General features: G+C 38.8%; 1 protein-coding gene across 1 annotated transcript; it reads right to left on the reverse strand.

The window, feature by feature from the left end:
• Positions 1-81: 81 nt before the first annotated feature.
• CCDC39 (coiled-coil domain 39 molecular ruler complex subunit) lies at positions 82-19,212 on the reverse strand (the record flags this gene model as incomplete). Its single annotated transcript, XM_083868188.1, has 20 exons — positions 82-575; positions 1,206-1,282; positions 1,500-1,679; positions 1,790-1,930; positions 3,203-3,309; positions 3,609-3,768; positions 4,551-4,674; positions 5,857-6,065; positions 7,366-7,503; positions 8,088-8,252; positions 8,930-9,124; positions 12,043-12,175; positions 12,500-12,603; positions 14,237-14,428; positions 14,970-15,098; positions 15,185-15,277; positions 16,197-16,355; positions 17,419-17,565; positions 18,585-18,704; positions 19,102-19,212. The coding sequence occupies 20 exons, from the start codon at positions 19,210-19,212 to the stop codon at positions 416-418; spliced, it is 2,844 nt and encodes a 947-aa protein (XP_083724314.1). The 3' UTR covers positions 82-415.
• Between the last annotated feature and the right edge of the window lie 8,571 nt (positions 19,213-27,783).

Raw genomic sequence — 27,783 nt, forward strand, 5'->3', positions numbered from 1 at the left:
TTTTTGTGAATGTTGCTGGGATGTTTCATCCTGGTGCACTGTTACCATGTGCTGTCCACTCTATTTAACCCTGCCGTGTCTGTGAAGGCAAGTGTATTGCATGTTCTCTAAGAGTAATGTAAAAAACACCCAAAAGCACAACTTGAAGTAGAAGAGCAAGGTTTACAACACCATTTATTGTCTAGGTAAGCTCAAGTGGGGTTGAGCTTTGGTGGGGACTTGCTTTAAAAGCTCTTGGAGGCAGCAGTTGTGTTGCTGAAGAAAAGGTTAAACAGTTCACAGGGAGATCTGCCAAGGTGGATGGCGGAACTACACAAGGATAACTGTACTTCAGCTGCAAGTTTTCCAGGTAATTCCATGGATATTAGTTGAAAAAACTGAAAAATCTCAACTAGTGTGGCCTTCAAAAAATAACTTAAGGCTTCTTGTGTTTAGAAATGCCAGAGGTGCTGCCTCTGCTGTGTGGCTTTGAGCCAAAAGCTGCTGCTTCCTCAGGGGTGGGCATAGGCAAGGTCAGCTGCACGACTCTGGCTGATGAAGCCGGACTGAAGGCTGAAGCTGTTCTATGGAAGCATCTGAAAGACAAAAATTTACTAATTAGGATACAGAAATCCCTGCATCTCACACAGAGCTGCCAAGGGTGGCTCACAAGGAAGTGACACAGCAGCCATGTTGATTCCAGGTGAAACCCCCTAAAAGATCCCTGCAGCCACCACCAATAAATGGCTTCAGTGACCCCAGGGAATGCTGGATCATGACTGGGTCAGCACGGCACAAACTCTGTTTGAACATACCTTGAACAGGGAAGATGGTACCAATAAAAGCATCAATATCTTCTCTAATTAGGAAAGAGTGTTCACACTACCAAGTGTAAAATGTTGCTCAAAGTTGTGCTTTTATAACATCTAACATCAAACCACCTTTTTTTTTTTTTAGTTAGAGCACAGTAAACAAAAGTAAATGTAATTATTCTGTAATTATTGGGTTTGCTAAACTGTGATGGCAGCTGAAGTAAACTTCCTTATGTGCTAGAAAAATGTAGTAAGCTTAAAGGACAGAGTAAGGAGAAAGTTTTTCTAGAGTTCAGTGAAAAGACAAATGAGATGACCTTCAAGAGTAAAGAATTCCTTCAGTTAGGGACTAATTTTGCTGTTTAAACTTGATCTTTAAAAACCTCAAAGCAACCCAAGAATGTTAGAACTTACCTGGTAGAAGGTAGTGAGCTCTGTAGGGACTGAGGAGTTTTACTGGGAGTAGTAGGTGTAGGAAGCTCCAAATTGTACTAGAAAATTCAAAAAGAAAACAAGTTGACCTGATGGTTGTATAATAGGATTGCGATATCAGGAGTCTTTATAGTTCTTGGCATTTGAAGAGATGTTGAAAGCAGGTGAACACTTCCTTGTTTTCCCATATTGTGTGTTGTCCTTGAGAGACACTCAGTAATAGGCTGGATGGAGCTCTCACTCAAGATTTTGGTAGCAGTTAACTGGGAAGCTCACCTTGGCAAAGTACATTTGGAAGGCTGCAGTTAAACCAGGATTTGCTTCCAGAACATCAACAATCACTTGGTCGATGGTTTTGTTGAAGACTTTCAGTTCACGAATGTGAAGGTCTTTCTCTTCCTCTGTTTCTATTCCATCTTCCCTCTGAGCCTCAATTTGTCTGGACAGTTTGGAACACTTAACACAAATATTATTAAAGCGTTATTCTTATGAAAATACAACACTTTTTCAGAAACCTGCTAAGTTAAAACCACACAGTTTAACCCACAGAGATAACCCACACCAACCTGTTTTAAAACCCTCACTAGTTTTGGCCTCTGTTCTTTAATGTCTTTCTTCAGCTGAAAAACAAGAGCTTCTTTTGCCTTCTTTTGCTCTTCAAAGAGGGCCTGCTGCTTCTGTATTATATCAAAGTGTTGTTGCATGGTCTGGAAATTCATTTGAACAGTAATATTAGTTTATGAAGCAGGTTTGGTATCCTTTCACTTTTTGTATTTGTGGAAGGGTCTCTTGTCATTACTACTTGTTTCTAAATGTAGCTCTAGCAATAAGTGCTAATCTTAACTCAAAACTTTCTGCCAATCCAACTGTTTGTTGGATATAGACCTGGACAAAGAAACTTCCAGGTAATTTATGTCTCTTTAAAAGGTACTGTTAATGAATTTACAGGTATGTCTTTTCAGATGTATCTCAGTGGCTACAAACTATTTACTTGGCATCCTACCAACTTACCAGTGGAAGCTATCCTGAAAAAAAACATTGTTTCCTGTGGGAGAAGTAGTATATCTTTGACTGGAATGAATAAAATCAACTCCATAAGGGCAGCTGAGTTTTTAAACTAAACAGATAAAACTTTAAAAAAAATTAAAAGGCAGGAATGGGTTTGCTGTAACAGCTCATTATATCCCAGGACATACTCCCTGATGAAGATCTGTGTCCCTTTACCTTAAGAAATAACATTTCTGAAATAATAGCTACGTCCTGTGGTGGTAGGAAAAGCAATAGGAATGATGGTTGACTGTAGGCAGTGACTCAGGGCTTAGAACAACCATGTAGAATAGGACCATGTGCCTTTGCTTTCTTCTGCCCAATAAAATTATAACTGAAACATCACATATCAGAAATAAGTGTTCCTCTTTCTTAAGGTCCAAGTGGCTTTTTGATAACCAGGGGAACCATGAGTGACTCCTTGCTATGGAGCCTGAAAACAAGTTTTTGTTTGCCTGCATTTAGTGCTCAGCCTGCTAAGTTGCAAGTCAGCCAATTTAATCCTGTTTAACTGAGGCACCCTCAGTGCTAATAAAAACGAATCTGTTCCAGAAAAATCCTGGGTGTAGATGCCAGAGGTCCCCAACTGTGTGGATTTAAATCTGCAGTGCTGGCCAGGATGGTACAATAGTGGAGTGTGCTGCACATGAACACAGCTGCTTTAGTGGCTGCCAGAACAGCAGCTGTCAGTGCATGTGGGATTCTGAAACTTCCAGCTGGGTGTGACTAAACACCTGAAGTTTTGGTGTGATTTAAAAAGATTCAAATAATCACTTTTAAAAAGGGGATGTAGAGCCTTCTAAGAATCATATCTTAATAAAAGAGCAGGAAAAAAATTGTACCACAATTCCCAGTTACTCCTCTAGGATGACTTGCATGGATTTAGCTGCATGCTGCAGTCTTGTCTGACTGGAACTTTACTTGTATTTTACCTGGACATTTTCCTGAAGTTCCTTGATCCGTCTTTGTTTTTTTCTGTATTTTTCATCAGCATCCCTTTTGTTCTGTTCTAGTTTCAATTTTTCCTCAAGTTCCTCACCTGTGATCCCAAACAATGAAGCAGCATTATTGCTGTGCATAAAACCCAATTTTCATTTGAAAATAACTGCATCTCAGAATATTACTATATTGCTGTTGGCATTATTTCAGTGCCTCAAGGTCTGAGGGGTTTTAAAATACTCCTACTAATTCCAAATCACTGTGAAAAAGTAACAGACTTCATGGGGGAGAATGATTTAAGAGCTACTGGTTTCAGAGCCAGCAGAGGGCACAAAAGTTAAATAATAAGTATTATTTAGAATTAAAGTCTATTTTCTATCTAATTTCTATTTCACATACTTGTCTCAGGGCCTGCCTTGAAAGAGTTTTTGTAGTTTTTGTTCCAGTTTTTAACTACACACAAACTGTTTTCCATAGCTATGATTTCTTTTTGAGCTTTGCAGATCTTTGCATCCAAATCATCACCTTCTTGTTGAAGTGCTTGCTTTTCCTGTGCAGCCTGAAAGCAAACCCAATATTTCAGGTGACTGCAGACATACTGAAAATATTAAGATAATTATACAGAAAGTATTTATTATACAGCAATATTTAGGGGTTATTTTATATACCCACAGTGACCACATGGCTTCTGCAGAGGGTCTTCTCTTGTCCTGGATCTCACAGTAGCACAAATAGCATCATTAAGAAATTTAACATTTAAGAGTAACAAAAAAAAAGAACTTCAGAGCCAAGCTCTCAGCTGGAAGTGTGTTGATTTAACGGGAAATCAGAGAATTTGTGGAGATCAAAATAAACAGATTTTTGTTCAAGAACCAGGGTACTGCATTTTGGATAAAGACTGATTTTCTCTTTTTTTCTAGTGAAAAGCTGAAGTATACATAGGTGATTGGTAAATGAAAGGGAAAAGCAGACATTCTTCAAGGTATAAACCCCTTATGGTAAAATGAATACCTGGAAATAACCTTGACAGTTAGAAGAACTTAAGGTCATGTGAGATTCCAACTAAGTTGTTTCCAGTTGATAGTGGATTATCACTTGACCAGTAATTCTTGTGTATTTTTAAATTAAGGAGCACTGAAGTGAATTTTTCAAACTGCTCAGAATTAAGGCTCCACATAAATTCTTGTGAAATTACTTTTATTACATTTAAATAACCAATGGTGTCAGATAACATGAAACAATTAGACTCAAAGTAGACAGCAGGCAAGGAGGTTGTCTAAGAGCCCAGGGAAATCTACAGCTTAAATAATTAAATTAAAATGAATGATGTTGATAAAATACCTTAATTGCATAGTAGGCCTGACTTTTCATCTCCTCTCCTTCAGGTGGCATCATGGAAAGAGTAAAAATTTCATATCTGCGCTTCAGTTTATCAATTGTCCACAGGCGATCTTGAAATTCAGCACTGATTTGTTTGGGGAGAAAAGAAATGGGTTGAGAAGGTGTTTGTCTGGTAGTGTTTTGTGGGCAGTTTAAATTCCGGGTGTTATTCCAGCAGCCTGTACCAGGACTTGTGCTGCTACAGGTCTTGGTGGTTTTTCCTGTGTTCTCCCAGCCACAAACATCCCTCGCTCTGGTTACCTGTGTGCCTTCTAAATGGAGTCACATCTGCTTGCACATCCCAGATCACTGCATCCTGGGAGGCTGTGCCACACTCCTTTCCCCATAGTTACAGGTTTGGCATTTCACTCTCAGAGCAGCCCCAGCTGCCCCCTACTGATCGTACCTCAACATTCCCCCTGCGGGATGAGTGTGAGGAGCAGCTGGGAACAGCCCCAGATCAGACTCTGTGGAAGTATCCAGCAGCTGGGTGATACCAAAGGCCACAGTTTGTGCTCTCAGCCACAGTAAATCACTCCAATTCCCACTGTGAGGGGTGTGGGCAGCAGGGCAGTTCAGGTGCCTGAAGTGCTCATTTTTGGCTGAGTTTAGATACTGGGGTTTCAGGGCTAAAACCATCCCAGATACTTTGGACTGATTATTACAGGAGGAAAATGTTATTTCTATGTCATTGCTTTATAAGAGGGTGCATATGTAATTAATAAGATGTAATTTGTTATATAGGATACATAATGGAAAGCTCATTAGTTAAAAAGAAGAAAAAACCCAACCAAACAAAATACACCACAAAGCAAGCCAGTCTTACTGTTTGAATCAAAGAAATTAAAGTTTTATCAAGCAGCTGGGAGTAAACCCTCTTTAAAAGCAACTTTTCTGTTTCATATACTTTGGTATACCTCCAGACACATGGTTTCACATGTCCAGATTATTTTTTAAAAGGCAGAGTCACACACACAGTGTTTACTGTAAGAAGCAGCCTGTGGCTGAGGTTTCTCTCACTTCTGCTGAGGCTCCTCACTCACAGCAAGGCCACTGATCTCCTGTTCACCAAGGGGTTAAAGCCTGGGGGTCATGGATGGAGTCTCTTGCTGGCCTCAGATGTCTTGCTAGATAACTTTGAGCAAGATTTATTTAATCTTCCATTTCTCTAATGGTGAAGCTGGGTAAAATGCTTCTCTTTTTAGAAAGTCCCCATAAAAATGCACTCAGTCAAAACTACAAGTTTAATTTCTGTAAGAACAGTTACCTCAAGCGATGTCGTTCTTGATCCAGCAGTCTTATCTGGGAATCCAGCATTGCCTTGTGGATCCTGATTTCCTCAGATCTTTCTGCTATAACTTTCTTTAACTCCAATTGTTGTTTTTCCAGTGTTAGAACTTTCTCTGCTTTATTACACAGAGTATTTTGAAGGCGCTTCAGTTCTAGTTTTAAGAGATTATCTTCAACCATCATCTCCTAATAAGTGCCAAATTGTATTGAAATAAGAAATCATTGTTCTAATTAAGATTGTTTATAATTTAGTAAGTTAATATTTATTCATTATTTTACCTTTAATATATATTCAACTGTAAAATTCATTTTGCTCCACATTTAAAAATCTTGTCATTTTCTCATTTGCCAACATATGGTGACTGTGACAGGAGTAGATTGTTTCCCAAATGGTTTTGTATAAATTCATCACAATTTCTAATCCAAGCTGAGTTTTGGGTCATTAGACTTTTCCTTCTACAACTTTTTCAGTTTAGGTGGTTTCAAATAAAATAAGAGACCTTAGAAGGAGCTTTGTGGAGCAGGTAATATCTCACTCGAACCATTAAAAAACCTATCTTGGAGTATATTCTAGATTCTGTAGATTCTGTCTGCAAATCACGTTGTTACATGAGCAAATACTGAACATACCAAAGTTTATGAAAAGCAGCAAGTGGTGAATCTCACTAGCATGCAAATATGTTAAATCATTCTTTTAAATTCTCATGATTCCAACTCAACCAATTTTTATCCGAGTACTTTTAGGTCATCAGCTTCTTTTGTTCCCCTGAATTTCATCCCCACAAGTTCCATGTTTAGGGAAAGGCTTTTCATGGAGGAGGAAGTGCACCAGTTAAGTCAAAGGCAAAACTCTTTCCCCTGCTACTTAGACTCTGCTTTTTTCTACTATGTTAGTGCTTCCTTTAGGAAGGCTAAAGCTTACTGCAGAAAAAAACCCTGTGTAATAATTGGAGGAGTGTGAACTGCATTTTTCTGCTTATCAAAATGTGAAGAAAGGATTTACATTTTGTTTCTAATTCCTTAAACTTGAATATAAATTGAATCAAACCATCTGTTAGAAAAAAACTGCTCACAGTTTAATAGCAATTCTGTGCCAACTTTCTCAGTAGGCATCACAGATTGAGAGTAAAAACTCACTGTTATGTAAAGACATCCTAGAACAGTAAATATATTTTCTATTTTAAAGGTAATTGTTTCTTAGGGGAAAAAACTCAACATCCACTGATCTGGTGGATATTGTGATATAACTAATGTGGGATTAAACTGATACTTTATCAAACTTTATGCTGTGTAGAGGGGAGAAACAACACTGCCTAGTAAGATGATAGTGAGGAAGATGATGACTTCAAAGTTTGGGAAAGAAGTGTAAATTAGAACACTACAGAAAGTGTACTTATGGATGTAATGATGTAACACTGTGGAAGGCAGATGACATCCCAAACAAACAAGTGTCCTGTATTAGTAAAGCTGCAAAGTAATACTGTACCTGCTTAAGGTGTTTTGCTTTTTTTAACTCCTGAAGTGATCTCTCATTGAAAAGAGTTAGTTCTTCTATCTTCACTATTAAACCACTTGTTTCTTCTCTTGTCTTATCAATTGTTCTCTTGGTGATTTGGATATCATTCTGTTTCAAAATAAGTTACATTGAACTTATTTCAGTGAATGTAAATTGCAACAAAAGCTACCAGTTAATTTTAAATGAGATGTATTTAAGTCCTGGAACCAGGAACCATCATCATGATGCGTCCAATATGCTGCTCTGCAATCTGAATGGCATGACCTCATGCAGAGTGCTGCATGGGAACTTTGGACAACTTTAAATGCAACTGTACTTAGGAATTTATGAAAACTATAAAAATAATAGCTTTACAAAACAGCATTCTCCTATTTCTGCATGGGCATTATGACAAACTCAGACACTTGCAAGCAGTGAGTCACATATTGATGAAAGCTCAGCTTGTCTTTCCAACAATTCAATGCTTATCTTTCCAACATTCAAAGCTTGTCTTCATGCTAAGGTGTCTCACTTGGGGAGTAATAATCCATTTTTCCAGAGGTTATAGGGAATTTATGAAGTTTTCCACATGGGTTACACAAAGGTCAGATTCCCTTTAGTCTAATGGCAAATTCTTAATTACTAAGACTCAATCTACTTAATTCTCTGAAGTTTCTAAATGATACACAATCAAAATGTTCTAAGGAAGCTACCTGAAGTTTCTTGTACAGTGACTGTAGAACATCATATGCCTTTTTCTTTTCTTCTAAGGTTTTCTTAAGTTCAGCAACTTTTCCTTCCAAAACTTCTTTTTCATCTGAATTAACCTCCCCTTCTAACCGTGACAGCCGTCTCTGTATTTGCTGAATATAAAAATCCTGTTAAAATAAATTTGAAGAGAATTAATAGTCTGAGATAAGCAATAAACTTGGATCTAAATGTTGGCTTTAGGACAGTCACCCAATTAAGCTATTGTTTTTATAATAGTTTCTGGCTTTTAGACCTCATTAGCAAAATATCTTAGATGACTGATGAGCAGTGATGGTTTGAGGTAATCTTCTAGAAAAGTAACAAAGCACACTCAGCACAGGCTGCTGGAGGGAGGCTTACAATGGAGTTGCCATCTTGTTGCTACCAGTGGATGCTGATATAAAAGAGCAAATTTTCAAAGTGGTGCATAGGAAATATGCAGATAATCCAATTAGTAAATAACAGGATTTTGGCATGTACCTCTTGTATTGCTTTAAAAATATACCCTGAGGTGTCTGTGGTTCAGAGGGATCAAAGTAAAGAATGGATTTTAGGAATTAGTGGGAAAAGCAGCAGATCCAAAAAAATAATGAAACACACAAGTGCAAAATGTACGTGATACTTCGGCAAGTTTCAGTAATTTCAACTGTATCTGTACATCTAGAAACAGAAATAAATGCAGACTTCAAATGATACTGCAAAACATTTCCAAAATGGAAAACTATTAAAGATTACAGAATTTAAGCAATGTGCTATCAGTGGACTCAAGAAACAATCACAGTGTGACTATACAGTAACCTTTTACCTGGCTGTATATTAATTCTTGTTGTTTTAACAGCTCTGTGTCCAGTTTGCGCAGTCGACTCTTGAGATTTTTAAGGGATTTTTGGCCCCCTTCAATTTCTGCCAGAACAATCTTCTCCTTTTCACTCTGCACTTTTAACTCCTGAGTCTTCTTGAAAAGTAGTTCCTTTAACTGTCTCATTTCGTTTTCTTTTTCCTGGTGGCAAATTGATCAAGTAAAAGAAAGAAGTAATTAATCACATCAGAATTAATTTCTGAGGCATCATTTGTTTTTATTAATCATATAGAAAAATATATATAGTTACTATGTCCATTAATATGAACATGGAATTTCGTAAGTCTTCAAAATCGTTGGCAAAAAAAAGTATTTGACTTAAAGAGAAAGTAATACTTTTTATTAATTTTTAAAAAATCTAATCCTACCCTACAATTACATTACTTTTTTTCCCAGTTATAGGAATGTTACCCTTTTCAGCCTTTCAGAAAACTAAATTCCTGTCATTCTTTTCAAAAAACCTCCTTCCTGCCTCCAGCATCTGTGAATATTTGAGGACTATAATACAAAGCTTTGCAATGGTTTATTAGATCTTGTAACACTGTGTGTGTACATATATGTACATGTGTGTTTATCTAAGATGGAATACCTCTGAAAAATTACACTTTCTCAAATCACTTCCTTTTTCTCAGAGTAAGTTGCCATTGACATCTAAATCAGTGCAGGAAATTAGGTTTTACTAGGATAAAAAACAATGCTGAACATTTCAGGCAAACTGAAATAGACTGAAAACAATGAAAATTGAGATTATTTTCTTTCTATAATCCCAATAAGGAAAACAATTTTGTTCCTTTTCTCCCTCCTTCCACTTCTCCCATTCAAGTAGCCAACGACCTTCCATAGCTTAGGCCATTTAGCATGCCAGCTTCCTGTGAGGCACATCCTAAAACAAGTGATGTGATTTCCCCTTCCTGTTCCAAAGGACTCATTTACATTTAGCTCAAGTTTGGTACAGAATTTGAAGATGTACATTTAAATTAATATGCAAAACACCTGAGAACTCACTTCTCTACACTGATTAACAGTGTGTTTATTCTGGATTTAATGTGTATGTAACCATCTTGCTGGCTTAAATAATGGTGAAAGATAATTTAATGCCTTCTCTAAGGGTTTGTAGTCACATTGCACATTCTACCAACAGAATTTTTTTGTAGTTGAACTTGCTGTAAGTGCAATTCCAAATTCAAAACTCAGGATGTAAAAGGCAAGTGTAAATTTAATATGAAATTATAATGGGCTGTGGCACATGTCAGGGGCTTTGCATCATGCTTGAACAAAGGAACTTTCTTCTGGAAGCAAACTGGTTTTTAAGCATGTGCCGAATGCTGAGCTGTATTTCTGAAGCTAATGACAATGATAAATTTATCCACTGACACTGGATCATGATTTGATCTTCATGATTCTTACTGAATAGTTAAATTAATTTATTTAACAGAAATTGTTATTCTCCCTTTAAGTGAGGTTGTTAACAGAGATAAGATAGTCAATAAACCTCACTGTGCAACAGTGTTTTGCCACAAACTGAAGAGGAAGAAGTACCACAGAACTAGAGAGCAAAACAGTGACATTTTATCCACATTGTTCCTGTAAATATCTCTTCACAGTAAATTAACAGATGCAGCAAATAGCCATGTGTGTCTAATGGTGATGGAAGGGAGGCTTCTGACTAATACATTACAGACATTGTTCAAGAACAGTTCATCCTAGCTAAAATATTCCCCTGCAGCTGTGGAGCTGCCAAGCTCAATGTCATCTTAGGTTATCCGCCACAGACACGGGTAAAGAAACCCTGCTAAGGCTTCTGCCACCCTGGAAACTGTCTTAAGGGGAAGCAAAGAAGGTTTTCATTTTAATGAAATGCTACACCATTACTTGTTTTCAAATTATCTGAAAAGCCAAAACAGTAAGGCCTGTAATTTAAGAAATTCTCTATAAAGGAAAGACATCCCCTCTCTAGTTTCTGGAAGTATATTTAAAATGTGTCATTAATGCCTGTGGAGTTAAAAAGTTTGAAAAATGACATTCAATCAACTGCAAGGCATTATTTCAAATGCATGCTCTAGGAAACACAAAATAGAGAAGAAAAAGCAGTGGTATGAAATAGCAGGCAGAAGTACAGCTTTGTTGTCAGTCCTGTGGGACACCTGCTGTCACATTAATTTAACCTGGTCATTCTAGAGCAATGAAAGCTTCTGCACATCCAGTGCTCAGTTGTCCAGCAAAAGGTAAAAGAATATTTCTGTCATGTTCAGTCAGAAGCTAAGTAGTGAAAATACTTTAAGAGAATTAGTAGCAAAATGACAAAGCAGTATAAGCATTTCCTGAAATGCAGGAAAGTTCAGAACATTGCATTACAACACTGCATTTATTCAAAAGCTCTTTACAGCTAAGCAGATGATAATGATTTTTTTTTCTAGACTTAATTTGGAACCTAAGAAGTGGGGTTTAATTTTATATAAGTATTATTAGGCATGTTAAAAAAATAGTCACCTTTTAATAGCTTGTATGTGCCATTTCCCAGATCAAAATCTTCATTCATAAAAATGAATCTAAAGTGAACCAGTAATTATTTAACAGTCCACAAGTTAGATGTGTCAGAATAACTTGTAGTAGAATTAAAACAATGAAGAACAGACCAGGCCAGCCAAATCTGATTAAAAGATTTCTAAATATATTTTTAACTGTTTGCCAAAATCACAGCTCTTTGCAGGTTTATAAATTTTGGTGGTGTTTTACTAGAGCCAAGGTTTTGGTGGCAGTGATACTGAAAAGGCATCCTGACAAGATTCTCATCTTTAAAAACCTTATTGATGGGTATCAGTATCCTGAACTAATACAGCTGGAATTACTAGGATCATTTATTTTCCTCCAGAGTTTTCTCAGCACAGACATATCTCCATGCACACTTGCTTCAGTATTTGATGAAATAGCTACATGTCATATCAATACTTTCATTCCATTTTAATAGAAAATTTTAAAATTAAAGAGATAATTTTAAAATATAAAGCTTGCAAAAACAAACGACTCCGCATTTCTAGAAACCATGAAAAACATTTTACCTCAACACTTCTTTCTTCTTCTTTCAATATTTCTTCCAACCTCAAAGCTTTCTCTTCTGCACTGAGTGTCTCCTCAATTGCAAGCTTCAGTTTATTAGAAAGACTTGCATTTTTTTCATTAAGAAGTTTTAAGCTAAACAAAATGACAGAAATTAAATGTAGGTTGCCTGGACAAAGCTGCCAAAAGGAAGCAGCAAATCTGACAGAACAGTTGCCCCAGTCTAAAATTCAACCTATGATAAGCAAGGCCCTGATTTTTTATCCCCCACCCTTTAAAAACAAGGATTACCAGGAGTATTTTGCCTAAATTACCCAGTGCCAAGTCTATGCAGTTCGTGAAGTAACCAGAAAGTTGGAGGTTTCAGTCATTAACATTATTTAAGGTACTTTTCTATCTCAAGGATTTGGTTGTATTATTAATCCTTACAAATGTTATCTTTAAAGGTCTGTTTCTTACTTGGCTTGTTTTTCCTGAATTTCTTTCTTCAGAATGGTTATTTCTGTTCTCAAAGACTCTAGATCAGAAGCAGTTCTGCTCACGACGGATTTCAAAGCCTGCAGCTAATAAATTACAAAATCGAGCAAGCAAGCTCTTATTTACTTTGGTACATGTTAAGATAATTAAAATTATATTTTCCTATTTATTAGAAAGTATTCCATTACTTTTAAACAGTGCTCTCCAAATGAGGAGTGTTGCAAATTCTGAGGAACTGTAAATTTGCCCAGGTAGTAAATTCAATAGACTAATTACACAGTGTGAGTACTGGGAAAAAAAATAATAATAATTAAGAGCATAGAATGAATTACAGAGGTGTTATGAGCTGCAATTCTTGTCCAACAGCATCTGTATGAGTGGAACCATGGTTTATAGTGCACAGTTGACTTTGCTGAGGTTCTTTGTTTACATGGATAACCTTATATATCTAATAAACATTTCCATGTCAAACTTTGCTGGATACATAAAATTATTTTGATTAAGATGTCACTGTGGCAAAAATACACAGATATTTAATTTGGTAAAAAAATACATGACAGCATACACTCATTAAATAGGATATGAATACTTTACAATCAGTAGCTCTTTCATCTTTACAGTATCACTTAACAGCATAAGTTCAATTGTTTTCACTTTCACAGATGAAGAAAACTGATCAAGGGCATGTATAGCAGGTTTCTTAGAGGTCAAAAGTTGTTGGCTGAACTGTTTCCTTCTTTCCTTGTTTCTCACATGCATCCCACAGATGTTGTAATTAGGGGAGGCTGTTCTATTGTGCCATCATGGAGTATTAATTGTGAAAAACTTCAAGCCAGAATCTCACAGCTTGAGATGAAAACCAACCAATTCTACAAACCCTCAAGCTTGCATGAATTATAGGGTAATCTAATAGCCTACACCTTGTTTGAGGTACCTACAGTTTAATTAGGAGATCAGTCTATGAACCACCTGCTAGAGAAAAGCTATCCAAAGTTAAGGCAACAGCAGATGCAGGGTTTTTAAAAAATCACTGAGCTTGCTGAGTACCCCAGTGTTACCATTTTCTTGTTAAGAAAAAACTTAGGTAATACAAGTGTCTCCCTTCTCAGCAGAGCCATGAAACTTGAATTACTTTTTAGAAATACTTCTACAGGCAGTTAAGTAATTAAGCAGTGCAGCCCATTCCCAGATTTAAGTCCAGATTCAGTATGGACAGCATCAAGCATGGCTTGCCCACAGGGCAGCCCTGTCCCACTGGCTCTTGATTAGAAAGCCAGGGGAAAGCACTGGGTGTTTTCCCCAGGAATTGTAACCTAAATACCAGGCCATCAACATGCACTTCTGAGAGCACAGGACAGGAACTGTTTGGAATCTGGAAGAGATTTCTCTCATCTTTGTACAAACCTGCAGTCTATATGCTAAAGGAAAGAAGCCTCCTGTGGCATCTAACAGTGTTAGACTATTTAAGAGAAAATTCATCCATTTTACACCTACACAACAGAGAATACATTCCAATCTTTTCATCACTCTCAATGACAGGATCAAGCTGAGGGTTCAGATCCCAATAAACAGCATTTGGCTGCGAAAAGCAACATTTTGTTGAATTATGAAGAGCCTAGTATAAAACCAGAGAAAAGGAAATGCTATTCCTGTATTTCCTCCATCTGGTCCTCAGTTACAGTTTCAGTCTGTTTTCCTGAACTCTTTGGTCCCCCTTACCTCATCCTGCAGTTGAGTCCTGCGAGCATCCTGAGCCTGGAACTGCTCTCGGAGGTTGTTTGCTTCCCGCTCAGCAGAAAGGATTTTCTTTTCATACTCCATGTTATTAACAGTTTCATTTACCAGAAAGGTAGTCTTCTCTCTCAGCAAAATTTCTTTGTTTCGGATCTCCTGTTTTATCTCTGCAATTAGCTATAAGGATAAAAACCTTTTTATATTTGCTCGGATTATTTAAGATGTGTTTGATTAATCAAGGGTACAACCAGAAGATCAATTCCTATTATGATTACTATTTGCTCTGAGACAGCCCAATTATGATTCTTAAAATTACTTTATTCCATGGATCCATCATACCAAACACTACAGTGGTTTTGGACCATAAACTTCCAAAATATTCCAATAATTTAAAAACAAAAAGACACTGTAAAATCTTACAAAAATAAAATAATTCTTCATTGATTGAACCGGGGGGGAGGCGGGGAGAAACTAAGCAAAACTTCAGGTAGACTTGAAAGAGATAAAATTAAACAGGGAAAATTACCAGCATTAATGATACTTACTTTACCTGACAAATTCATAGCTACTCAGTGAAAATTGTGCATTTTGAAAGGTTAAATAAAACATTAACTACCCAGAAAATTATACTGCAGTTTTGAAGGTAAAAAACAACAACCCCAAAAAAACCCCATATCAAACCCAAACCCCAGATTTGGATCAGTTACAGCAGTTTTACCAAAGCACATTGATCAATCTCCTGATCTCTTTTTTGCATCTGATGAATTGCATCCTCCCACTGCCTGATGACTCCTTGCCTTTCTTGATGAACCCTGCGAAAATCTTCAGCTGCTCTGTCAAGCTCCATCTGTTTAAAAGAAAGCACCTCCATGATTTCTGAAGTTAAAAATGTCACAAATAAACATGGGATCTTTGAGAACCTTAAGCACAAACCTGAGCTGTGATGGTTTCTGTAAGTTCATTATCCAGAGCTCTGCGCTTCTGGTTTACTTCCATGGTCAACTTTTCTATTTGAACAGTTAATGTCTAAAATGAAAGGATATGAAAATATTTGAAAATGAAGTATTTGAAAATAAATAGATCACATCTTATAAAGTCTTAGAGCCCTGCTACAATCAGGGGTTAAATTAATGAGGCCATCAATTTTATTGTGTTTTAGAAAACAAAACATTGACAGTGCAGCCTCCCAGATTTTCAGTCAACACAAGTGGCCATAAAACCAAACTGCAGCAAGGCCAAAATAACCCTCCACTGCGTGTAAATGTGTGTGTGGTGTCCTTGGCATAGAGCAGCGACAGTGTTTGTGTAAACCAAGGTTTTTGGGTAAACTATTTAATAAGTAAAAATCAAATTTCTCCTCACTCTATTTAAAGGCTAAAAAGAATAATAACCAGGGTTACTTATCTCTACATTAATAATTTACTTGGAAACTCACCCTTATGAACTCAGAACTTTTGGAATTCCTCTTTATTCAGATATAAATGTTTATGTCTTCCATTATTCCAGGTAGCTTTACTGAAGTAGCTGTAATTTTTTTCTCAGCAATATTAATAAATTCAATTCTAAAGGGAAATCCCACACTATTCACCCATACTTGGTGTGAATTTTTGAACAAATTCCTCTTGACTCAGTGGCACTGTTTTCCAGACTTTATTATCTATTTGTGCACCCTCTCAAAAAATCTTAACTTAAATCATACCCACATGAATAAGCAAATAAATGTCTTCAATTATGTCTCTTATTATTGTAAAACCTGTTCTTTCAACTTCAAAATGAGCCTCATATAGAATTGCACTGTTGTGCTAAATGGAAACCAGTTTCAAAGCAGTGTTGTACAAAATCTTCTCTTCATTTTATCTGACTTGATAACATAACAAGGTATTCAAGTGGTTCTTCAAAATGGTTCTTCCTTTGGTTTCTGAAAATTGCTGTGATTTCTACTTACTCCTAGTTTCCCTTCATCTTGCAGTGTGTACTTCTGGATTGCAATAGCATCATTATCTGTACGATTTAATTCCTTTAGCCAGCTCTCCAGAAGCTCCTCATCCAAGTTCATCTGTTGTTTTAAGTTTTCCAGCTTCTTAGTGGTTTTATTTATAGTATTCTAATAAAAGAAGAGAAAATTAAAAGGTTCAATATCAAATGTCTAATATCCATTGAATAGTAATTGAAGCAACCAGTTAAAGCTACTGTAACAAGTCTACCCACATCTTGTCCACAGAATTGATAGTTTTCTTTGTATTGATTGTGTGTTATACTTGAGGAAAGCTGTTGCACATCCTAGTCTTAAAGAAGAAACAGGACAGTAGGTTGCCCCAAATTTAAAATGCAAATAATTTTAAACAGAAAAATCCGCCTCTGGCAAGATGTGGCCATCTGCAGGGTGTTTGTTGCATATAATAAACTGATCTGAGGCTTCCAAAGGTGAAGTTTCTCCCTCATTCATTAAGGCCCAGTCGTTAGGCCCTGATCCTACATATCAATTTTCAAATGTGACCTCTTCACATGACTGTGAAGAGACTTCCTGACACAAAAATGAGACAATCTAGATCTAGCTGAGCAGTGTGAATATCTTCATCCTGCTGCCCATTCTGAGAGACTGGAGACTACAAACAGACTTTAAAAAAAGAGTAAATTAAAAGCAATATAATTAAATAATGAATATAATTAAATAATTAAATATAATTAAATAATTTAATAATGAATAGAAAAAAAAGGCGACAGTTCCAAACCCAGAAGACCAGCTGTTATTGAGTAGCATTAGATTACTTTGTAACTTAAACCAAATCTTTGATCTTGAAATCATGACCCAAGCTTATTTTATGTAGAGAAGATTTGCCACCAACCATTTGATTTTTAAACCATTAAGAAAATACCTATGAGAACTACAAATACAGTGATATGGATGTGTGGCTGTGTATCTGGCACTATGAACAGAATTCTATCAATATCTAATTAATATTTGCTAATTCTTGACCAGTCTATGCAGTAACATCCTCAGTGTCACTCTACTTGCCTACACAGGGTAAAGCCCATCCAGATCATCTACGACAGTTTATAAGCTTTAATTATAATTAGCTATTCTTGACTTATACTACTGTAGCTGTATGTGCAAGCCAAGAATTTTTGCAATATAAGTGTTCCCTTCTAAAAATTTCAAACCTTACTTCTTGACTGTTTTTCTTTTGTCTCAAGGAAGCAATCTCATCTTTCAGTCGTTTAATGTCGTTTTTCAGACGTCCATATTCTCTCTCCGCAAGGGCTTTAAAGTGATGTTCAGTTTCAATTTCATTCTCTTTGGCTTTGTAAAGAGACTGCAGAATAATAAAGTTCAGTATTTTACAATAAACAAAAGGCAGACATCAACAAACTTTTCAATATAATCGAATCCCAAGTCAGAGATGGTTTCACCGTGTAAATGAAGGAATTTTTAGAGAAAATTTCTTGGTTTGATTTTAGTATCTCAAATACACATATTCTTTTATATATAAAAAATTATTGAGTATCCACAGATCAACCTTTTGTAGCCCTAAAACCTCAATTCTAAGATTTTTCACCCAAGATTCAGAATCTTAACATTTCAATATCAAAATCTTAAGTCTTTTGATCAGCAGTGACTTTATGTCAGATCCAGGAAGCACAGCAAAAAAAAATATTTTATTGTTTTATGCTGAGACAGACCTCCCCTGCCAGCCTACAGCTGTATCTGGAGATTGCCTAACTTTTCTTTCCTTTAATTCAAATTAACACTTGAATCTGGCCAAAAAATTAAGAAGTTGTTCAGCTGCAGGGAAGTTTCTTAAGACTTTTTCACCTAGGATATTTTAACTGAAAGGCGTAAATCTTTGTCTCGAGAGTCTTTAGAAATCTAAAGCAGCCCTTTTGGTCAGCTAATTCAGAGTGTAGGCAAAGACTTAGATCTTGACCATCTCACTTCATTTTTCATGTCTGTGAATTAAGTCTTCACCAGCATTTCACAACTAATTATTCACTATTATAATGATTATAGGTTTTTTTCCTCTTACACTGGTGTTTTCCTTGGCCTTTTTTTTTTATTATTAATATCTACAAAAGTCTCCATTCAGGAAGAATTCTAAAGTGTACCCTTTTTCCTAGGTACAGTAATTTGAATTTGGATGGTCTTAATGGCCAAATAATCAAATAATTTCACTAAGGTACATTGTTTAACTTTGGTTTCCCGTGGAGATCCTGGAATAAAGGCCTAACAAATTTCTAACAAAGCTGGCAGAATAGACAGGGATACCTGCCACAGAGAGATGCTCAGGTTACAGGTCTGTCTGACAAAAAGGACCTGCTAGAGGTGCTGATTTACCTGAGAGAAGCTTATCTCTTGTCTCACGTTTTTCAAATGAGACGTCATTGCTTCTATGCGCTCCTGAAAGTTGGTCAGCTCATTCTGCAGGTTCTCTTTTTCCTTCTGCATCTTCCGCAGCTGTTTGAGAGTCAAAATCGCCAAGTTACTGTTTGCGTTTGAGCGCTTATTACCTGCAATTACCTAAAAACAGCCACTGCAATTAATGAAAAAAAAAAAAAAAAAAAAAAAAAAAACCACGTAAGAAGTGGCTGCTACATCCCTCCAAAGGAGTGAAATGAGGGATTTCAGGAGAAAACGCGGAGCTTTGCTATGGGAACGGACAACTGGCAGCGCTCCTCCTGCGGGGCTCGGGGGCCGCGGGTCCGCCGGTCCAAGGGAAGGTGGGGATGGCCCTCCCGATTCCCCATGAGGAACCCGGGAGGTTTCCCTCCATCCCTCCATCCCTCATCCCTCCCTGCCCGGCCCCGGGGGCACGCCGGGCTCCTCTCGCCGCCGGCCGCGGCCCCGCGCTCACTTCGTCCTCCAGCGCCTTGTTCTCGGCGTTGGCCACGGGCACGGCGTAGCCGGGCTCCCACTGCAGCTCGGCCAGCACCGAGGCGGCCGAGGGGCCGTGCAGGCTGTCCATGGCTGCGGAGGGGCTCACACGGGCCGGGGCTCACACGGGCCGGGGCTCACACGGGCCGGGGCTGAGGCGGCTCCGAGCGCTCGGCAACGGCGGCAACGGCCGGGAGGGGCCGGGAGGGGCCTCGGGCGGCACCGCCCCCGCTGTCCCTGAGGGCCGGGCCCGGGGTGCGGCCTGGGGCAGCCGGGGCTGCTGCCGTGGTCGAGGCTCTTTGCGGGTCAGCGGGCCGGGCACGGGGCTGTGCCGGTCGTGGCCGTGCTGCAGAGGAGAGTGTCAGCCCCAGAGCCCCTCAGAGCCCCCCGGAGCCGCTGATCCGGGTCTGGGCCCGGCAGAGCGGCGGCTCATCTGGCGCCGGGGACACCAAATCGGGCCGGGGCTGGCAGCGCCTGCCACTGGTGGCACCCACAGGTGTCTGGGACGGCGCACTGTACATGTCCTGTTCCACCTTTGGCGTTATTTCCACAGCTAACGGGTGGGTTTCCTGAGCCACGCTGCGTTCAGGTCACCACAAACACTAAGGCCACGTCCTTGTGAACTTGCCCGTCACCTTTTGGAACCCCCTGTGCTGCTGGGCTGCAAATACCCCGTGCCACCGAGTGACACCATCGCGCGCCAAGACACACACAACACTCTCGGCAGGAACCATCGAGTCCTGTATAGAATGGTTTGGGTTGGAAGGGACATTAAAGATCATCCGGCTCCAGCCCCTGCCGTGGGCAAGGACACCTTGTACTAAACCGGGTTGCTCAGAGCCCCATCCAGCCTGGCCTTGAACTGTTCCAGGGATGGGGAATCCACAGCTGCTCTGGACAGTGTGTGTGTCTCACCACCCGCACTGAAAAGAACTTCCTCCCAATATCTAATCTAATCCTACTCTCTTTAAGTTTGGATCCATTCCTCCTTGTCCTGTCACTACATGCTCTTGTAAAAAGTCTCTAAAATAAAAAGAGTAGCCTTGATGCAGAAATCCTCAGTTGGTGACAATTGTCTGGCTAAAGCATCTGAAAAGACTTTAAAGGAATTAATGAAAGTGTGATTCAAAGATGCCTGAGCCAAACAGCAATAAGCACTGACAAATGTTTGGGAGGTGGTTTGGAGTAGCAAGGAGTTTGCAGTGAGGTTTCTTACAAACATGGGCCCATGGCAGACAACCAACACAGACCACAGAGGACATTGTTCTTGCTACATACCTATAAATGTATTTTTACATTGGGATGCTTTTAGAGAAGAAAAGTTTGCTGAAGGACAGTGAAAAGTCAGGCCTGATGAGGACACACCAAAAGTGTGACTTGAATGTTCTCCAGATTATTTATTGCTAGTCATTTCACTCATCATCCTCTGAGAACAGTCCTGCATTATTCTTGAAGTACTGAAAGAAAAAGAAACAAAAAAATGTGGGGGGCAAGAGTTTCTTTTTTTTTAAAAAAAAGGAATGGTACAGGGCTCAGTGCCTCAATCTACCAGTGGAAAAAAAATAGATGTCATGAGGAAGATCTTTTTTGCCTTTTGTCTTGCCTGGTATGGTTGGCTGTGGATGCCTCTATGGTGGGCTGAATAATACTTTTGAAGAATCAAGGAAAACATAGTGTCTTGAGACAGCAGTTGGCAGCAAGCAGCCTGCTGCCACCTTCCTGTTTGCCCTCTGGGATGTACCAAGTTGTGATGGGCAGTGTCCTGTGTTTTGATCTTGCTGTACACTTTCCCAGTCTGCAGCTCAGTGATGATGTGTCTGCTTGTGAGAATGATGTGCTGAGTCCAGTTAGTGTCTTCCAGAGGAACGTGGGATCATTGCACCTTCATTACTAATGTGGGCAAGACAAAGATGCAGATGATGCAGAAAGATAGCTGAGCTATATGGCCATTAAGAAGAAAGGAAACTTCTATAGGCAGAAAATTCAGACTAAAGATATATATATATATATATATATATATTCCTGATTCTAGCATACATGGAGGTGACTTCTAGAAGCTGGACATGTGTAGCCAGGTGTCTTTTCAAACTGAAATCTTAGACCAGCAGCTCTCAGCCCTGTGTCAGAAATGGGGATCAGCACAAAGGGATCAGTGCAGAGGTGAGGCAGGGGTGTGAGGACAAGGAGGGAGCCTCAGCTGAGCCTCAGCTGCTTGGGCAGTGTCAGGTGAGTGCGTGGCCTGCAGAGGACTGAGCCTTTTGACCCCCTCAAGGGTCGTGTGCCAAGAGCCACCTATTGCAGAGTGCACTGAGGTGACCTGGCTCAATGGGAAGATGGAATTCCAAAAACACTACAAGCTACTAGAGAGACAGCAGAGACTACAATGGCACATCCCTGTGTACATATTAGGGACCTCTTCCTTTCCTATCCAAAATGAGAAGCTTCTTTACTCACTATGTGTGAAGAATAAATGCAATTTGCCTTGTAGGTGTTTTAAAGTGACACCTGTAAATTCATTGTGGCTTTGCAGTGATGAGCACCTGATAATCTTGTATTATTCAAGCTGAGTTTGTGTGTGAAAGAACATGAGACCATATAGTGCCTGAGAAGAAGAAAGAAAATTGTTGGAAAACTGTTATTAGGTGAGCAATCAGTCCTGTGCACTAAGCAAAGCTTCCAGTGAAAAAATGGTAATTTATAAACACATGCCTTAATGCATGCGTGAAAGAAATCAAATTCAATAAATCTTGATGCAGTTAGTTAAATTACATACCAAACTTTTGAATTTTTGTCATCATAAGTGTACTGTTCACATTTTTTGAGTCCAGATTTATACACAGTGTCTGAAAAATATAAAGTGTTATATGAGTAGGGAGTATTATTTCACAATTTTCATGAAAATTCCACCCTCCTCACTTTCTCTTGCCTGAGGCTGACTAAACAAATCTCTATGATATGCTTTTGTTCGTATGGTTTCTTCCTTCTCCTGCCTGTGGAAATGTGTTCAGTAAATGCAGAACTGTTTGCCAGAAGTGCTAATCCACCAGATGGTGCTGCGTGTCTGTGGATTCAGGGGGGTTTTGTTGGTGTCTCTTTTTAAAATAGCACCAGTCAGTTATCGACTCTTCAGTTAAAAGGGAATATGAAATTCCTGTTCTTATATATATATACACACCACATACACAGAAGGTTGTTTTGTTTTATTTTTTTTTTAATTATATCTCTTATTTTTAAATGTATTAGAAGAACTGGAGTATTTGCAACATGACAAACTGTTTTTCTGTTAACATTCCTTTTGGGTTGAATTTTCACTTATGTATATCACTGTACCCATTTATTCAAAAGACTTAAACGTAAACCCACTGTTTCTGGCCTTCAAAAGAACTTAAAGCTCCTCTTGTAGCTGTTAAAAAAAACACATCATTTTTGTTTGCTTATGCCCAAGCTTTTAAAAAAGTTATATGTGTGAAAATAAAGATTTCAGTTATGGATTTCTTTCTAATACATGACACTTCTTCTATATAAAATATGAGAGAATAATACTCCTGACTGTACATCTAAGTCATCCTCTGAAAAAAGACTCATTTAAGGGATTATTGGATTATTTGTAACTAACCCAGTTGGTGTCAGTTAATCATTGTTGATAATCAATTTCCCATGTGAACCTGTAAGTGGCAGGGTGTTTGATAATGGGATGTAATGGCCCACACTGTATCTTCTCTTTCAGATGGGTGCACTAAGGCTGCTGGCACAATGGGAGAAGCAAAAATAGGAAGAGAGATTGAGGGGACCACACAAGTGAGTGTGAGATCAGGACACGCGGGAAGTCTGAAGGATGGAGGATCTGGCATGATAATGACTGAAGTATTGACTAAAAGCCCAATGTCTTTATTGAAACCTGGACCTCCTGACTTGGGAAGGAGAAGCACAACTGCATTAAAAGGAGAATTGCTCATAATTCAGGTCTGATGTGTTATCAGTTATGTTTACTCCATCACTAATCGGTGAATGATATAAATTAACAGCAATTTAATACATTGGTCTTGGGGAAAGAAAAAAAGGCAAATATGAGCCAAAATCAAATAGTTTTGAAGTTTAAGGAAGCTTAAATTTGTTCCTTTTATCCTGTTTTACACTTTTTGCATACTTGTCCTGGCGAAGGCTGCAACATTGCTGGTACAGTGCAGTGGCTTTTGTGTGCTGGAGGTGGGTGTGAATGACAAAAAACCCCATCCTTTTGCTGCAATATCCATTTGAAAAGTTACTGTAAGACACTGTGCCATAGGGTAATTTATTTTACTCGTAGGTGCCGAGTTTCAGCGAGCACTGGGAGGGCAGCAATGAGAGCAGTGCCTTTGGTGAGGCGGGAGCGATTTGTGCAGGGGCAGAGCAGCCCCTCCGTGCCCCGCCCGGCAAAGGCGCTGCCCGGCGGGGCGGGGTGTGCCTTCTCCAAACACTGCTCAGAAAACGTTCATGTAAAACCATTACCAGGTTTTATTTAATAACCTCCTAACCCTCTCTCTCTCTCCTCCTCCTCCCCTCTGTTCCTCTAATGCCTTTTACAGCTCTTGCTGCACAGCGTGAAGCCTCAGAGCTGTATTCATCAATGACTCACACCCTTGCTTAGGGGCCAATTTTCATGGAAGCTATACAGGGAAATTTTGAAATGCACCTATCTCATGCAGGGCACAAGATGATTTCTCTATTCATTACTATTCCAAAAGGACTTGTTGTCCTTTGGAAATGTTCACATATTACTTACATTTGTGTGTGCATGCATGCATGTGCAGAGCTAACTCGCCTTTAGATTTGAGTGGTCGGAAAAATAAAAATGTATTGTTATTATCATTGACACTAGTCAGCTGAAGGGTCACTGAGGGCCTGCTTACACTGGGTGAAAGCAGACAAATGCTAAGGAAAAATGCAGCATTGTGTGTTAGGTGAGAAAATTCTACAGACTCAGGCACAAAACTTGTTAAAAACCACCCTTTTGTTTGATGCTATGAGTAGCAGCTTTCTGAGGAATTTGGGAGTAAAGCCAAGGACTTACTCTGAGAAACAAAACTACAATTTTGCCCCTGAAAGCTTTTTATGTTGGTCAAGGTTATAATACCTTTTGAAAACACTCCAATAAAACATTTTCCTTTTCCATAAGACGCCATGAGTTAACTCAAGTTTGAACTTTGAGGGGAAAGAGAGGTAATATCATAGAAATTATTATCCAAAATGACCTTTCAGTTTAAAACCCATTTGACAGGAGAGGAATTGTTACTGAAAAATTGCCAGTCATAGACTAATTGCATTCTCAGGGGTTACTAATTATATCCAAAATTACTTTAAACAGTTTTGGGGAAGAGACTGAGACTTACTGCTGAGCATAAAGCAGTTTATTTACGCACGTACCAAGTAGCTTACATCCCTAAAGGATTAAACCAATTTCAATATCTTACTGTAAGTTCTAAAAATTGTGTCATGCAATGATGAATCAGAAGTGGTACAAAAAAAGAGGGGAAAATATACTTTTGCTTTCCATAATTTTTCCAACAGGCATTTCAAATTGTAATTCTAAAAATAGCTTTTCCCTTCATTTTGTTACTTAAACAGAATGGAAAAATCTCTTTCTGCAGATCAGGTCCATCCACTGACATTAATTTCTACTTTGTGTCTATGCAGGTAAGTTCCTCAAGAATGTGTTGAAGATCAGATTTGGGTTTTCCTTGTTTGTTGATGTTGTTTTGCTAAATGAATTTTGCCAACAAAACTTTTTGCTTGACAGATGAGCTTTGTCCATGGCCTAACAAGAGAGTGTTGTCTTACAGGAATGCACAGAATTACCAAGCTCCACATGTGTGTTACACAGATCAGAAAAATTCACAGCCCTGTCAGAGCCAAAAATACCAGTGTGTCCTGTGAAGGAAATAATGTGATCCTTGTTCTAGAGGTGACAAAACAGAGGCATGAAGAGGTTAATTCCCTCATATTGCCCAGAATACCAAGTAGGAAATTAGAATTTTTTTATTTGTGTTTTATTTCCAGGCATTGCTTTAGCACCTCTGGGGAAGTAATGGCTGTTTTGTTTGCAATTGGTAGTCTGTATCCAGTTCTCCCTTCCCAAAGTCCATTTGTGCTGTAGAGAATGTTCAGGGATTGTGAATGTACTCGTAAGTAGCATTCCACAGTTGAACTAATTGCCAGGCCAAGCGAGGGACCACAGTAAATGGGTGAATAATTTGATCCAAGATGGATTTGTACTCTACTAACACAGCCTGAAATCTTCTAATGCTTTTGGATTTGACTGTGAGCTGTTCATTGTTGTTTGAGCCTGTTCTTTTCTATTACCATATTTTCTCTGGATATCATTTCTGTGTACCTTATCTTTGTATAAAAGGCCACATCTTTACCATATTTCCAGGGAGTAGTCAGTAGAGGCATACAAAATTTACTGCTGTAGACCAAAATATGACAGATAAAGGTAGTGCATTACAAAGTTCTTGCCCTCAATCATGCAGAAGGCTCTCTATGCTTCTGTGAGCAGTGGCACAAATGTGGCTGCACTGTAATGGGAGAAGGGTTAACAGGAAACCAAGACATTTTCTGCAGCAAAAAGAGATGGAATCTTCTCCAAGGAATTACCTTTTATGTAATAAACAATGTCAGTGGTCAACAGAGGGAGTTTTCTTACCCTAATCCCCTTCCATTTAGCTTAAAATAGAAGTGCTATTAGTTTGACTAGCAGGTTGGTGTATCATGAAGCCTGGTCATACCTGGTTGCATGTTAAATTTAACTGCTAGCAGAAAGGTTGCTCCAGTAGCTTTTGTCTATGTTTTCCTTGAATAAAATACAATAATGCATGCTAGAGCTTCAGTGGTGTTAAGTGCTTTAGTCAGATGTTTGTATTGATGTGCTGCAGCTTTTTGGAATACAGAGAGCGTTGCTTTTTATTACAGATTTTGTTGGCATCATGAAGTTGTAAGGAGCTTCTCCTGTACTTTTAGCTTCTATTGGCTCTGAAAATCTAGCTCTAATTACTAATGGATTCTTTCCAAAATAATTTCTTTCTGGTAAAGGATGCACATAATCTGTTCTCATTAGGTATCTGCTGGCAGTACACACAGCTTGTACTTTGGCTAAGCCTTGAAGGAGGGGAAGGTTTGATAAATGACAAAAGCCAAAAGCTTTTGTCCTTATATGTGCTTCAGGTAAGGAGGAATTTAAAGATTACAACAACATATCTGTCCTTCTGCATATGAGCTGTGTCGTTCAATGAGTGTGATGTTCCTCATGGATGCAGTGAGATGTGACAGAATGGTCACACAGCTGAGTATTCCATGGCTGAGTAGCCCTCAGCTCAGTTACAGGACACAGAAAAGCAGAGCTTCAAGGCACCATGTTTCCTTTGTGCTACATACAAACAGCACCTCTGTCTGCTGTCCTTTCTAGGGGGTGCAGCTACTGTGATCGCTTTCCTGAGCATCAGTTTTCTTGTTTCTTCTTTTTTGCCTCAAAAATATGCTTATTTGAAGTAGAATTGAAGTAAAAAAATAAAAATGTGGCACAAAATTAGAAATAAAGGAAGTTACTCCTACTTAATATTATGGAAGGTTATATGTTAAAGCATCGCAAACTGCAAACCTTTGAAAATTCCTTTTAGTGTTGTTTTTATTCTGATTTCATTTTTCTTTTTATCACCTTCTTTATAAAGAGTGTAATGGTAAAACAAGGGCAGTGCCATGGAAGGCCAGAGGCCTTCCAGCTACAGAAGGGTGATCAAAGAGGAGCCTTAGCCTGACCTGAGCCACAGCCATTCCCAGCTCTTTGCTGAAATCTCAAGCAACTGCAATTTCTTCTGTTCCCTACTTGTATTTGTGAATTCTCAGTGCTTGAATCCTGCTGCTTCTAGCTTATAAAATCCCGTGTCTGTAGCAAGTTTCTTCATTTTCTTTCTGGTTTTGGCACTACTGAAGAAATCAGAACACTTCTAATTGTTTATTCCTTAATAGTTCTGTATTTTGTGGAAGGAAATTGGCCTTCCTCCTGCCAGCATCTGTGGAGCCAGAGAATACCCCAGAGTTGTCAAGGCAACAGCTTTTGCTTGGGGAGCTGCAAAAGAGAAAGGGACAGGAACATCCTCTGGAGAACCAAGGACTTTTTTGCAGGGCACAGAAACATGTATGTGTTCCCTTTACTGCAAACACCATCTATGGGTGGGTCAGGGAAAGCTGAAGTCACTCACAATGCAACATAATGAGGTGGAGCTTCTGAGAGCAGCATCCTGATGTACCCTCAGGTCTGGAATCACAGCCCCAGCTAGGCTTCTCTTCAGTGTGTTTGTTCTGTTGTGCAGGGCCATACTGAAATACTGGCATGAATCAAGTGGGTTTAGGCTTTTGGGAGGGAAAGGGAGCTTGGTTCTCTCTACTACCTGGACTTTTAGCAAGAAAAGCTTTCTATTTAAAAATTTTATCACTATTCAGTGCTCCAGAAGGGTGTCTATTGGTCTGATTACTGATTAGATCCCTGTGATGATCTTGCTTGCCTCTGCTAGGAGATTTGCTCCTCATTCTGGACAAACCTTACAGTGCACAAATCCTTAGCCAGGATAAGGCACAGGGCTCACCGGAGTCAACAGACCTATGCTAAAATTTACCTGGTGCAGACTGT

This window comes from Zosterops lateralis (assembly GCF_965231275.1).
Source record: "Zosterops lateralis genome assembly, chromosome: 10".
In the NCBI taxonomy this organism is placed as follows: Eukaryota; Metazoa; Chordata; class Aves; order Passeriformes; family Zosteropidae; genus Zosterops; species Zosterops lateralis.